Source organism: Equus caballus, chromosome 8 (genome assembly GCF_041296265.1).
Source record: "Equus caballus isolate H_3958 breed thoroughbred chromosome 8, TB-T2T, whole genome shotgun sequence".
Lineage (NCBI taxonomy): Eukaryota > Metazoa > Chordata > Mammalia > Perissodactyla > Equidae > Equus > Equus caballus.
Genome location: NC_091691.1, coordinates 63,172,426 through 63,186,355, shown reverse-complemented (window position 1 = coordinate 63,186,355; position 13,930 = coordinate 63,172,426). Strand labels below are relative to the sequence as shown.

General features: G+C 36.1%; 1 protein-coding gene across 8 annotated transcripts in view; it reads left to right on the top strand.

The window, feature by feature from the left end:
• Positions 1-13,930, top strand: part of NOL4 (nucleolar protein 4) — a 364,258-nt gene that overhangs the window by 2,058 nt on the left and 348,270 nt on the right. Inside the window, exon 1 of one of the 8 annotated variants that reach the window (XM_070275619.1) lies at positions 597-862. The exons of 3 other annotated variants lie outside the window; for them this stretch is intronic. Coding sequence is in view for 1 of the 5 variants with exons in the window: in XM_023647626.2 (XP_023503394.2) it covers positions 1,005-1,055 (51 nt within the window). In the remaining 4 variants the exon portion in view is untranslated. Of the gene's footprint in view, positions 1-596; positions 863-889; positions 1,056-13,930 lie in introns of those variants that run through there. 4 more of the 8 variants (XM_023647627.2, XM_070275617.1, XM_023647626.2 and 1 more) reach the window with 4 other exon arrangements.

The window sequence follows — 13,930 nt, the reverse complement described above, 5'->3', positions numbered from 1 at the left end:
TGTGCCCCCCACCCTTCTCAACTCCCTCCCCAAGTCGTCCCCACTCGCATTAGCCAGGCGCGTTTCCCCCACCGCGGAATCTTTGTGGTCCTTTATTTTAAAGCGGCAGCGCACCTCCAGAGCCCGCTGCCCTCCCTCGCCTCCTGGCTCCCGGACACGCTGCTGGAGCTTCCATCCCCGGGTCGGGCGGCGTCCCGCGTCCTCGGGCTGGGCCATTGTCCCATGTCCTTCGCTGAGCGCCTGGCGCGTGTCCCGCCGCCGCCACCACCGCGCATAAAGGCCACGCCGGGACCCCAGCCGCACGCTCTGATAATAGACGATTCTGATCGATAGTCTACAGTGTCTCCCTATTGGCACAAAGCCCGATTGTGCTGCTAGCCACGGATGTGGGGTTTTCCCCCGGACACTGTCAGGTTTTATTGTTAGACCGCCGCCTGGGAGACACCGGGCTGTCCGATCGCCTTGATCATTCCCAGAGATCTTGCCACGACTATTTAGATTGTAGATAAGGTCCTGGAGATTCCTCCTCCCCGCCCCCCATTCCCTTCCTGACTACTCCCTTTCACAAATAAAGCCGTAGCTACATGATGAACAACAAAGAGAGATGGATTTGGGCGCAAATGGTGTACGTATTTGTTCCTCGTTCTGGGATGGCTCTAGTCTCATGGCCACAAAGCTCTAAGCCCAGGCGCTGCGAGGTACTGACATTGAGAGCCCAGTATATCTCAGCCTCACACGGCAGAAGCCTGTGAGGCTGGGGAGAGGCAGCAGCGTCAGTTTCCTTTTTAAGGAGATGGGAAGTGTGGGCTACAAGTAGGAGTGCAGATCAGATCTGTAACACCTCATTCTTCATCACGCTACGGTGGGTACTTGCCTGGAGTAGGGTGGAGGGGAGGGTACCTGACATCCTTTGCATTTTTGCCTCGCTTTGGGGTTTCTTGAGCATTTGCTCCTTTTCCTCCCTCCCTTACTGGCAACTGTTTCTCGTGCAGAATTCCTGGAGGATGCTAGAAAGGAGATGTCTTGAAAGATGTATTCTTCTATCTCAAACGGAGGTATATTAAATTGGAAATATGTGCATGAAAGATTTTTCAAAGGATTATTTGGAGGACTCGTGTAGGTTTGGAAAACAGTTTATGGTTTTCCGAGATTTGTGGTTTGAAGGAAGTATATTTATTTTGGAATTTATATGGGAAATGGGAAATGGAAATAAAGGTAAAGTGGAAACACACATAAAAGTTCAGTTGTTTTTTAATAAATGTACTCTTGTTGAAAGGCTTCTAGGAGATAGATCTATAAATGCAGCCTTCTCCTTTAACATGTGGCATTGCTAAAGACAATGGTGAGATTACTGTCTTGTTTAACTAAATAATGAGGACTAGATGGGCATGGATTAGAACTGAGGTTATTTACATCTGGATGAGCCAGAAGTCTGTTGCAAAGAATGAAGGACTTTGATTCATGTGTATTGGGAGTAATATTAAGAACCTGATTTAAAAAAATAACTTATTGTTAGATAAAGTAAATTAGAATTCAAAACATGAGAATGTATTTTCCTTTGGGCAGTACTGGGCTAATTGAATGAATAAAATAATCGTTTAAGATATATTTACCTAAATATTTAACAATATTGTATATGTTAAAAAATTGCTACCTGGGAAGTTTTTTTGTTCCTTTTATGTTAAACTTATGTCCCTCTGTTACTTGTCAGATAGCTTCACTTGTGTATTGGTACAATGAGTTTATACCTGCGTGGATTTGGTTTCAGCCACTATATGTATAAGCAGATGTGCCCTTTTAACACGATTAAAAATTCTAAATAACATAAACTCTGTAATAGTTAGAGAGGCACTAAGATAAACATGGATGCCAGTAATTCAAACCAGCATCCACATGTTCAGATACCTGTATTTCCATTCAAAAATTAATGCAAAATTGTGAAAGAATTACTGCTGAAACATCTAATCTAGAATAACAACTCCCGGGTTAATAATAAAGTAACACGTTTCTCTTTTCCGGAAAGATTCCATATATTTATGAGAGAAAATGTAATCCATCAGGTGATATCCTTAGATAATGGTTTCCACGTAGTATTTAAGAGCCCCGCTCTTCATTCAAGCCTGTTTTGAAATGTTGAAGAGGTTTTTAATTCATGAGCTCTTCTATTGCTCTTTATGAAATTTTTATGCTGCTCCTGACTTAGAATTATAGGCTCCTCCTTCTCTGAGAGACAGCCAATCATCATTTCAATGAGTTAAAAAATAAATAAAAGATCTCTTATCATGTGTTTCCCCACATCTCAAATGATCTCTTCCTTTAAAATATGTGGATTTTTCTGTAAAATAGCAAGAGTACAATCACCCGAAAGACAAAGAAACACATTTTCTTTTTTGCTTTAAAGGCATATATTGGTTGAAATAAAGTAATGAATTTGGCATTTTCAAATAGACTAACAATCATTCTAGCTATTTGAGGTTTGTTTGCGGCTGGCTGTGCTGTCAGTGAGAGAGATTTGCACCTGATGTTGCATTAACCCACTGCTGCTGATAATTAGACATCATTACACTGCAAAAAGGGAAAGAGGGAAGGGGAGAGGACAGGCTGGGGCTAATTAACTACTTGTGTTTAGTGAAAGAAAGGGAGACTGATAGCAACTGGGAGGTCGTACTAGAACACATAGACTTAATTGAAACAGGATTTTTAGTCTGAAAGAAGCGTGGTTCTCCCTCTTATTTTCCTAAAAGAATAGATGTAGCTTTGCAAATACGCTTTCCCCTAAAGCCTACACTTAACTGATGATAAAATCAAGCAAGTGACAACTGACTTAAAATAAAAATGTAAAATACTGGAAAAGATAAACATGCCTTTTAATATTTGTCCTGGCCATGCCTAAAGCTGAGGGGACATATCTGTCACTGTTTAGATTACTCTGTGGCCGTGGAGATACTCTTTGCTCACTAAGCAACAACGTCCTGCAACTCAGCCATTTTAGGTCTAGAGTGGGACCTGCGCGCGTGTGTGTGCGCACAAGCACGCACGTGTATGTGTACACACATATACAGTTTGTTGAGAATCACATCTAAGTTTTTTTCTGCTACCGCGATTATTTTTATATGTTCTTTCATTGAAGGTGTCAGGAATTTAGAAGAAAGAAATCATGAATAATTTAAAACAGTTCTGAAAAAGACACAGCAAATGTCTGACATTAACCACATATGTTTAATCAGTGATCATTTGAAATTAGCATTAATATGGTTACTCTATTTTATGTCTTTGAGAGTTCTAGTTTAGTTTGTTTCTAGAAGCTTTTGATCCTGATTGACATTTTTGTTTCCTGGCATCAGTTAGTTGAAATATCACCCTTACGATTTTACCTACCCAAACCCATTATACCACTTGATATTATGAAAGGTAAACTTAGAAAATAACCAGAAAACTCATTAAACCTTTCCATTAATAATATGATTAAAGCATTATTGTGTATTTTTAGAAAGCCCACTGTATTGAGTAAAATATCTGGAAATTTGGTAAAGTCACATTTTTGTTCCTCTTTCAGTCTTAAGCAAACGAGGTAATGACTGTCTCAACTGTGTAATTGAATAATGTGAGTAATGCTTTTCTTGATCTGTATTTGTAGGAAGAGACACTGAGGTCTAATTTTTGCCTTTGGTGTATTTTTTTCCTTATATTTATTCCACTAGGTAGCATGAAATAAATTTTCATCAAGAAGGAAAAATACATTATCTATAGTTATGTCATTTAAAAAATGATTTATTCATTTCTGCAATCTGTAGGCTCAGATTCCACATTGTTCCTGCTGTGTATACTACTCATTGATTACTGTACAGTGATTAGAATGAATATTCATAGACTGGCTCACAAATAGTTACTGTTTTTTTAGTTCTCTGACTATGATTTTAGTTATAAATTCTTTATGCCACATCAGAGTGAAGGAAATAATGCCTCATAAGGAGTGTGTATACATTTCTGCCTGGTCTAACTTCATGCCTAAGGCACACATCACATATATTAGGCCTTGACCTGGAATTTGCTACAGAAATTCCAGAAAACAAAGCTGAGGAACATGCCAACTGTATGTTATGATATTCTGTATCTCTGACACAGAGACAAATTATAATAGTAGTCACTGAGATATAAGCAAATTTTTGTTTACCTTCTATACTTCTGCACTGGGCATTGCTGTCCATAACCAATGTGTTTTTCTCTTCATTCAAGTATTTTGGGAGACTCTATAGCATAGGTCTTTGGGATCAAATAGATCCCAAGTATGGATCTAGGCAACGTGCCTTATTAATTGACTTTAGGGGTTCCTCGTGAGTGGTTTTCAGGAATAAATCATCTATGGCAAGTCCCTAGCGCAGTGCCCATGTACGGCTCTCAGGGAAGCATGGGTACCTTTACGAGGTCAGTCGGGCATGAGGCAAGAGGCTTATGTAGATAACTCCCCTGAATCTGAGGAGGAACCGTGAAGACTGTCCCACACTTATTTCCTAATATACCAACTTGTAACTTTTCCGCTTGTTCTTCCCTGTCTTATTAGTAACCACATTGGGGGTGAGGGGCAAGATTCGGCACCCACGTATCCTCCCTCTGTAAACCTGAGCCAGCTGAGATTCTACTTCTCAAGATTTGACACTCTAGACTTTCTGCATAGGAGAGAGGAGAGATGAAGCAAAAGATAGCTATGGCAGCAGAACTTCCAAGTGTTTCGATCCCATGTCAAGATAAGACCTTGCCCTAATAGCTGTTGTATGTGCTAAGACTTTTTATATCTAACTGGGAAGGATGAAAGAGAATCTAGTATGTTTTAGGTTACATCCATTTTCATAATTCTGGGATAACAGGATAAAATAAACTTCATGGATAGCATAGATGCCAGGAAACATGGCACAGTGCAAGATTTAAATCTTAGATTTGACACTTACTGGAACTGGGAGTTAGGGAAAGTTTCTTAACTAAAGATGCAGTTTCCTCTTGTAAATGTCAGTAATAATACTTGCCTAACTAGTTTTGGATAAGAATTAATAATAACCATAATTCATAAGCATATGTAGCATATGCCTGGCACATAGTAAATGCTCAAAGAAAGAAGCTGTTCTAAGCAAGAGCACCATGATGCAATTATAGTGAGCTGTATGTTATGAACTCAGAATCACACTGCAACAATGAGTTAAAATACAAGCTACATATACGTATGGTTGTATTATTCAGCTATTTATCCAACATACTCCATTTTTAGAAAATAAAATGACTTTGTTTTTGTAAAAGTGATGTATTCTCTTTATTTAAAAAATCTAAGTGAAAATGAAAGAAAAATATTAAAAAGTCATGCTAAATCTCCACCCAGATCTAACCACCATTAGGTAATTATCAGCATCATTATCGATGTCTCTCTAAACATATATACAAAAGAAGATTAGATGTAATGATTGATTGATACAATGATTGATATGGACAGGCAGAAAGAATTTTCCAAAACTGGAATGATAATTAGATGCTAATTTAAGTAAGAAGAATAAAATATAATTTTACCAAAATGTAACAAAAGAAAAAGAAATACATAAATTCAAAAAATTGCTAATAGATAAGTGCTTCTGCTTAGAGGTATTTATTCTTGAAGTTAATAGAAAAGATTAAGAAGAACGTTAGGAGATTGAATTACATTTAGTTTTTCAACTACAGATTTCAATTTTGTACATATTATTGACTTTCTCAATGGTAGATTTCACTTCTTCTCACCTTGTTACATCTGTTTATATTATAGTACATTCATTATAATATAATTATATATTTTATGGTATTTATTCATTATATCATATATTATAATTGTTTTCATTGTCAAGGTTTTTTATATTTATGTTATAGTACATAATTTGGTTGTCACAATTGTTTTTCCTTTGTCATATTTAAGTGCTTATCATCATCATTTTCCCTGGTCTTCTTTACTTTTGAATTTTTTTATTTCATTCTTCACTTGATGAGCTATAATTCCTGATCATCGTTTTCTTTTTCCTAAAGAAAGGTTCATGTGTTCTATTCTCTGAAGTTTGCGTGCAACTGAAAATATTTGTCCTTTGCCTTTGTTCACCTTTGTTTCAGTCTTTCCACCAGAACATTGTAAATATTGTATTTGCTCTGTAAAATTCTAACCCACACCTGTTTTTCCAGATTTCATCAATTGTTTACCTTTTTATCCTTGAAATTAAATAATTTCACGAACATATGCTTTGAATTCCTTTTCTCATTGAGTAATTGCACTCATGTCCATGGCTTCAGGTGTGTCTATGTTCTGGCGACTTAACGCATATCTTCTGAGGTTCAGCTTTGTATTTTGGGGTTTCAGATGTTTTCACCAAGATATCCCCAAGCACCTCAAACTGAGCGTGTACAAAAATGGTTTTTTCTTTCATCCATTGCCCCATCCTAGGTCCTTCAAGCTGACACCTCCTTTTTAAAAAATTTCTTTTCTCCATGGATGGCAATACAGTTTGCTCACCTATCCAAGCCCAAAATCTGTGTCACATTCTTGATTTCTCCCTTTTTCTCCCTCCTTATAGTCAATACTCAACAGAATACTGTTGATTCTACCAACTTAATATCTCTTGAATTCATCATATTCTTACCATTATCATACCCACAATATACCCATTGCTTGGTAATTTGGTAATTCTCCTAAAACCTGTTTTGAACAAAGGGATTTGATCTCCAATGCCTGGAATAATGTGTGAGGCATCTTTGGTGCTCAGTATTAATGAAATAAAAGAAAATTTCTTCCCAGCCTGATACCACATAGTGAGACCTTCTCATTTACGACCACACAACAGCTAGTTCCATAGCCATTTTGGACACTTAAAAAAAAATTATTTATTTATTTAAATTGAAGTTAAAAAATACAATTTAACATGTTAACCATTTTAAGTTTACAGTTCAATAGTAATAAGTATATACACATTGTTGTACAACAGATCTCCACAACTTTTTCATATTGTAAAACTGACACTCTACCCATTAGACAACAACTCCCACTTTTCCCCTCTCCCTCCAGCCCCTGGTAACCACCACTCTACATTCTGTTTCTATGAATATGACTACTTTAGAGACCTCATGTAAGTGGAATCATACAGTATTTGTCTTTTTATCACTGACTTATTTCAGTTAGCATAATATCCTCAAGATTCATCCATGTTATAGAGTTTGACAGGATTTCCTTCCTTTTTAAGGCTGAATAATAAGCCATTGTATGTAGATACCATGTTTTGTTTATCCTTCATCTGTTAATGGACACATGGTTGCTTCTACCTCTTGCCTATTGTGAATAGTGCTGTTAGGAACATGGGTGTGCAAATATCCCTTCAAGGCTCTGCCTTCAATGCACACACAAGTGGGATTGCTGGCTCATATGGTAGTTCTATTTTTAATTTTTTGAGGAACTTCCACATTGTTTTCAGGAGCAATTGCAACATTTTATAGTCCCACCAACACTGCACAAGGGTGAACACTTCTTAAGGCTAAGAAATGGGTGACTTTGTTTGTCATCTAGAGCTCTTCAATGAGCATACTTCTTCTTTAGGCAATGCAAGTACTGAATGTAACACAATTAATAATAATGTTATAATAATGCCTTACATTTATCAAGTTCTAACTATAGGTTAAGGATTTGGCTAATACGTTTAAGCAAAATGTCCCCTTTAATGTTCCTAATAGTCCTATGGTATTAATGCTTTTTATGACACACTTGAGAAAATTGTGGTTTAAGTTAAGGTGACTTTCTAAAGTCACACAGTTTCAAAGTGTTAGAGTTGGGATGAGAAACTATTTCAGTTGGATTCCAAAGTCTAGCTTTGTTCTCCAGACTTTTTAAATAATGCACTGCAATTGTTAAAAAAATTGAATATTCTCCCAATATGTAATTTTTATAAATTACATAGATATACTACTATATCAACACTTAACACACTATAAAACATATTTAAAAATGTAAGTATACAGGGCTGAGATTAAAATACATATAAATATAAGTTTTAATATTTTCTTCTTCACCTCAATAGGTCATCTCATGCATTTCCTGGGGTCTGCATCTACCAACTCAGAGACAATTACTGTAATCCATGGTACAGTATTCCCTCACAGTAGTACATTGTGGTTAAGACCTTACACTTCAGCTAAAATATCGCCTCTGCTATTACAGGGGTTGGCCCTGTACTTAACTGACACAACATTAGAATTATATCTTAGCCATACAAGTCCATAACCTTCATAAAACAATTAGACACGTTTGGTGTTGGTATGAGGGAAGAGATTATTTCATCAAAGGCATGTTCAGGAGGTGGTGTGCAGTCAAGAACAGCTGAAGTGTAGGGTGCAGTGGAAGATGAAGTTGGAAAAATAGGCTGGGGCCAAATTATGAGAAGCCTTGAATGCCATGTTAAAAAGTTTGGACTTCATTCTGTAGGGAATGGCAGCTATCAAAAGTATTTGAGCAGAGATGTCATGATTTAGGTCATATAGGTGGGGACTTGATGTATCATAGTGGTTTATGTTGCAGAATATAAATCAGATGAGTAAAGAATAAAAGTTAAATAGTTCCTTTGACTCAATATATTGTTTGAAATATTATAGTTATAAATAAATATTATACAGGTATTAAAATCAAATTATCAAGCGGTAAATCAATGTAATTCAATAGCTTGATGTTGCGGTGTAATTGAATCATGCTATACAAATCTCCGACTTTATTAATTCCAATAAAATGTTAAAAATAGGATTCTCTGAAACTTAAGACAGAATAGATTTAAAGGCACCTAAAAGGAATATGGATGTCGGCTTATAATAAATAGGTGTTTTTCTTTTTGGAGCTGAGGAGAAATAATTGTTGACCTCCTAGTTGTTACTACATCCACGGCTACAAAGACTTCCCAGGAAATCCTAAAAACCCAAGTGGAGATTTCTATACAGAATACTTATTCAAGCACAGACCTTTACACAGTAAAGTTAATGTTTCAAATATTTTTTGAAACATGGAGTTTGTTCTTTAAGGCAATATTCTTAATCTTACTCCAAGTTGTTTCTTGCTCATTTTTCTTTGATTTTATAGCCACATGCCTTTCTGTGCCACTAAGGGTCTTCACTATGATTCTTCAATTCTTGAACACTGTGGTAGGCAGGATTCTAAGATGACTCCCAAATGACTCTCACACTTGTTTAATTCCCTCCCCTTTGAGTGTGGGTGAAACCTGTGAATATGATGAGCTGTCACTCCCATAGTTATATTACGTTATGTGGGACAGTTGACTTTAACAAAGGCGGCTCTTTCAAATGGGTGTGACTTAATCATGTTAGTCTTTTAAAAGCAGAGAATTTTTTCCTCCTGGCTCCTAGCAGAAGAAGTAGAGAGTTTCACAGCCTGAGATGGATTCAGTGTGAGGGAGGTTCTCTATCGCTGAGATGGAGGGGACAATGTGGTTAAGAGATGACAGCAACCTCTTGAAGCTGAGAGCATGCTTTGCCAACAGCTAGCAAAACAATGGGGTCCTAAATCCTACAACCGCAGGGGAATGAATTCTACCCACAACCAAAGCTTGGAAGTGGATATTTCCGTAGTTGGGCTTCCAAATGAGGTTGCAGCTGGCCAACACCTTGATTTCAGCTTCACGAGAACATGCGCAGACGACCCAGTTAAAATGTGCTGGGCTTCTGACCCACAGAAATTGTGAGATACTAAGTGTGTGAAGTTTTAAACCACCCAAATGCAGTTAGACAGCAAAAGAAAACTAACATATAGTTCTTTGGTGTAAAATTTCCCAAAAGCATTTGTGCAGTTAAAACAAGTCAACTTTTAAAAAGCATATTTGGCTAAGATTATTTCTGGTTTAAGATTCAGCTGGGAATAATTTAAATATTCTTTCCACGTAATGCCTAATGTGTTGCCGTTCTTATAGTTTGTGATGAGATGGTACATAATTTAGTAAAATATACAGATCATTTGAAATAGTTAATGATGGCTTGCATTAGGAATATGCATATTGCTAGTAATATATATATATATATATGTATATATACCCATATATCTATTTGATTTTTCTCTGAATCTTTTTATCTTTAAACATTTTTTATTTCATTGTATTCCATCTATCTCCTCGATAGAATATGAGATGGCTTACTGTTTAAGGTTTTTCATGGAGACAGAAGAGTATACATATCAAAAGAGAGTATTATTCACATGATTATATTAATGTATGTTTAAGTATTTTTGAAAATAACACACAGAAGCAAATACAACAGAAATAACATTCATTCTCATTCATTAGACATAACCATTCTATAATTTTATTTTTAAATAATTATTTCAATATAACATTATGTATTTTAAAGAAGGCCTGCCTAACATTTGGGAGTAGAATATAGAAAATAACATTAATAGGTAGATCTTCTTCTTTTGTTAATATACAAGTGGGAACTGGAAATCATTTTCCCCTCTCTGTGTTGAGAAGGGAAAATCTTTATTTTGATTTTCTTCTTTTCTCTCTGTTTGAGGTTTATTCGATACGCTCTTATGTCCCACTCTTCCTAACTTTAATCAAGTATTCATTTGTGGTAGTTCTCACAATTACAGATCTTTCAAGTGTTTGGAGCTGTTGAAAATGGAAGGGTGAGAAGGAAATTCAGAATATAAGTTCAGCAAATTGGAAGGTGAATTTTGCTTATAAGAAGGAATAACCTGTCTTACAGGCAGAGAGCTGGTGTTTTGTTGTTAGTAGTTATTTTTCTTCCTCTCTAAAGTTTAATGTGTTTTCAGAACATATTATTTGAATATTTGGGTCTGATCGTTATGTATAAAGGTAGTAGTCATTGAATTAAGATTGGCCAATGTTTTTGAACTGGTTTTCTTTTTTTTTGCTGGGGTGCCAGGGTAATGGAGTGTGGGGGAGGACACTTATGGGGGGACCTAACTGCAGTTACCAGATGGCTAGAGGGCTTTAGAGGTTTAATCTAGGGACATGGGGCAAAGCTAAGTGGCACATATGAGGATCTAATGTCTAGCTTGGTCATATTAGCACCATGCTCTAACCAATTGACCTAATTAGAAGAGATTTTCAAATCTAATATCAAGGGTTTGTTTGAATTTCGAATATAGGTCATTGTTTTCTTAGTAGTCTCTGTTTACATGCTCGTTGGGGTTTACTTGAGGTCAGGAAAGGAGTTTTGCTATGTTTGTTTTAATTCATTTTTCTCTATAAAAGCTACCATTACAAAACAATTGATTTGACGATTTGTTTGGTCTCACTAATTTGGAATATGTTAATTTAGATTTAGCATTAATTTGAACAAGGGTAGGATGACATTTACCTTGAACTATCTACTAAAGGAGGATTTATCTACAAATTCATAATTAATAAGATAGCAGAGGGAGCATGCTTATCTACTATAATGAGAAAAAACTTTTTCTTAAATCAGCTCTGTCCTCATATAAACAATTCATATGTCCATTCCATTATAAATGCTCTCTACTTGATAAAATAGGTGTTATAAGTGCCCTTTAGATAATTTTCATGGCACTGTTGTTGATATATAGTATATAACAGTAATATGTCCCCTAGAATTTTCAAATAAGGGAAATAAGATAACCCTATAGAGTTTAAACTTTAAAATCACGGTTAATCAATATGTGATATTCAAAGTCACTTTAAAGTGACAGAATGGCTCCTAAGCTGTAAAACTAGATGGCATTTTGCTTGAAAATATAATAAAAGAGCTCTTAATGGAGCTCGCTGACTAATGAATTAATCAAAACTCTCTCTTCCCTCTACAACGTACTGATTCCCAGAGCGTGGGCAGACTCATTCACAGTAGTCTACCCTGCAGTTGCTTGCACTTTGTGCACATGAAATTGAGTTGTATGCATATTATTGGTTGTATTTTTCCCACATCCTTTTTTGCTAGTTTCATTTACTTTTATAATTGTGATTTAAATATTTCATAAAATGATAAAATAAGTGTAAGAACTTAATTAAGCTTCATATGTTAATATGGAAAGAATGTTATAAGAAGTGGTGTTTGGTCAGCCGTAGAAATATGAGTTAAATATCCACATATTAGCAGTGCTGATAAAATAATATACTGTCGTGATGACAGAAGAACTTAGAGTTTCCTGAAGGTATTGCTACTGTGGACAAAAATGTTTCCACCCAGATGCGTATGATGGCATAACTTAACCACCTGGTATTATTATATCCTCTTTAAATCCACATTGAACAGGTCACCTTTTGATTATTTGGGTTCCTTCGTGGCTTGGCCTAAAGAGAGAACGCACTGCTCGAACTGTTGCCAATGTTGGGAATATTTAAGTTACGTTTCTAAGTATAAGTTAAGTAATTTTAGGTTTTATATTATAAACTCTTGTGAGTTCTGGTTGAGTTCACAGTCTCTATGTCTAATCAATTTATATACACTCATGAGATCTCCAAAAAAACATTGGAGAACTATTGAGAAAGGGAGGGGAAAATGGATGCCAGGGAGGCAACAAAACAGGGTCCACTGTAATCTGACTCACTTAGAATTCTCCCTTTCAGGCACTCATTCTCTCTTGGTTTCCACTTTCCTTGACATTCTGGTTGCTTTCTTCTGAATTGATTATTTTCTAAAATATGGTACCTGGCATACTCTTTAAAGTTATAATAATAGTTTAATATCATTTTGAATTGTGCTTTTTCATTTAAAATTATCATCAACATTTTCCCAATGTTACTACATAGTATTTTCTTTTACGTTTTTTTCTGATTATTTTACTGAGGTCATAATGGTTTATAAAATTGTGTAATTTCAAGTGTACATTATTATGTATCAGTTTATGTATAGACTGCATCGTGCTCACCACCAATAGTCTAATTTTTATCTGTCACCATATATATGTGTCTCTTTACCCCTTTTGCCCACCCCCAATGCCTTTCTTCTCTGATGATCTGTTTTCTTTATCTGTTTGTTTATCTTCCACATATGAGTGAAATCACGCAGTGTTTGTCTTTCTTTGTCTGGCTTATTTCACTTAGCATCATACCCTCAGGGTCCATCCATGTTGTTGGGACGATTTTATCTTTTATTTTTTTGCGGAAGATTAGCCCTGAGCTAACATCCGTGCCCATCTTCCTCTATTTTTACATGGGATGCCTGCCACAGCATGGCTTGATAGGTGATGTGTAGGTCTGAGCCTGGGATGTGAACTGGTGAACCCTGGGCCACTGAAGTGGAGCCTGTGATCTTAACTCCTGCACCACCGGGTGGGCCCCAAGATTTTGTGTTTTTTTATGGCTGAGTAGTATTCCATTGTATGTATATATATGACATCTTCTTTATCCATTCATCAGTTGATGGGCACTTGGGTTGCTATTGTGAATAATGCCACAATGAACATAGGGGTGCTTAAATCTCTTTGAATTGTTGATTTTAAGTTCTCTGGATAAATATCTACTAGTGGGATAGCTGGACTGTATGGTATTTATATTTTTAATTTTTTGAGAAATCTCCATACTGTTTTCTATAGTGGCTGCACTGGTTTGTATTTGCACCAGCAGTGGATGAAGGTTCAGTTTCCTCCACATCCTCTCCAACATTTGTTGTCTTGTTAATTGTAGCCGTTCTGACAGATGTAGGATGATATCTACTTGTAGTTTTGATTTGCATTTCCCTAATAATTAGTCATGTTAAATATCTATTCATGGGCCTGTTGGCCATCTGTATCTCTTCTTTGGAAAAATGTCTGTTCATATCCTCTGCCCAGTTTTGGACCAGGGTGTTTGTACATGGAATATCTTTCCATTTCTTTGTAGCTTCTTTGATTTCTTTTAATAATGCCTTATAGTTTTCAGTGTATGTCTTTCACTTCCCTGGTTAAATTATTTTTGCTATTTTTCTT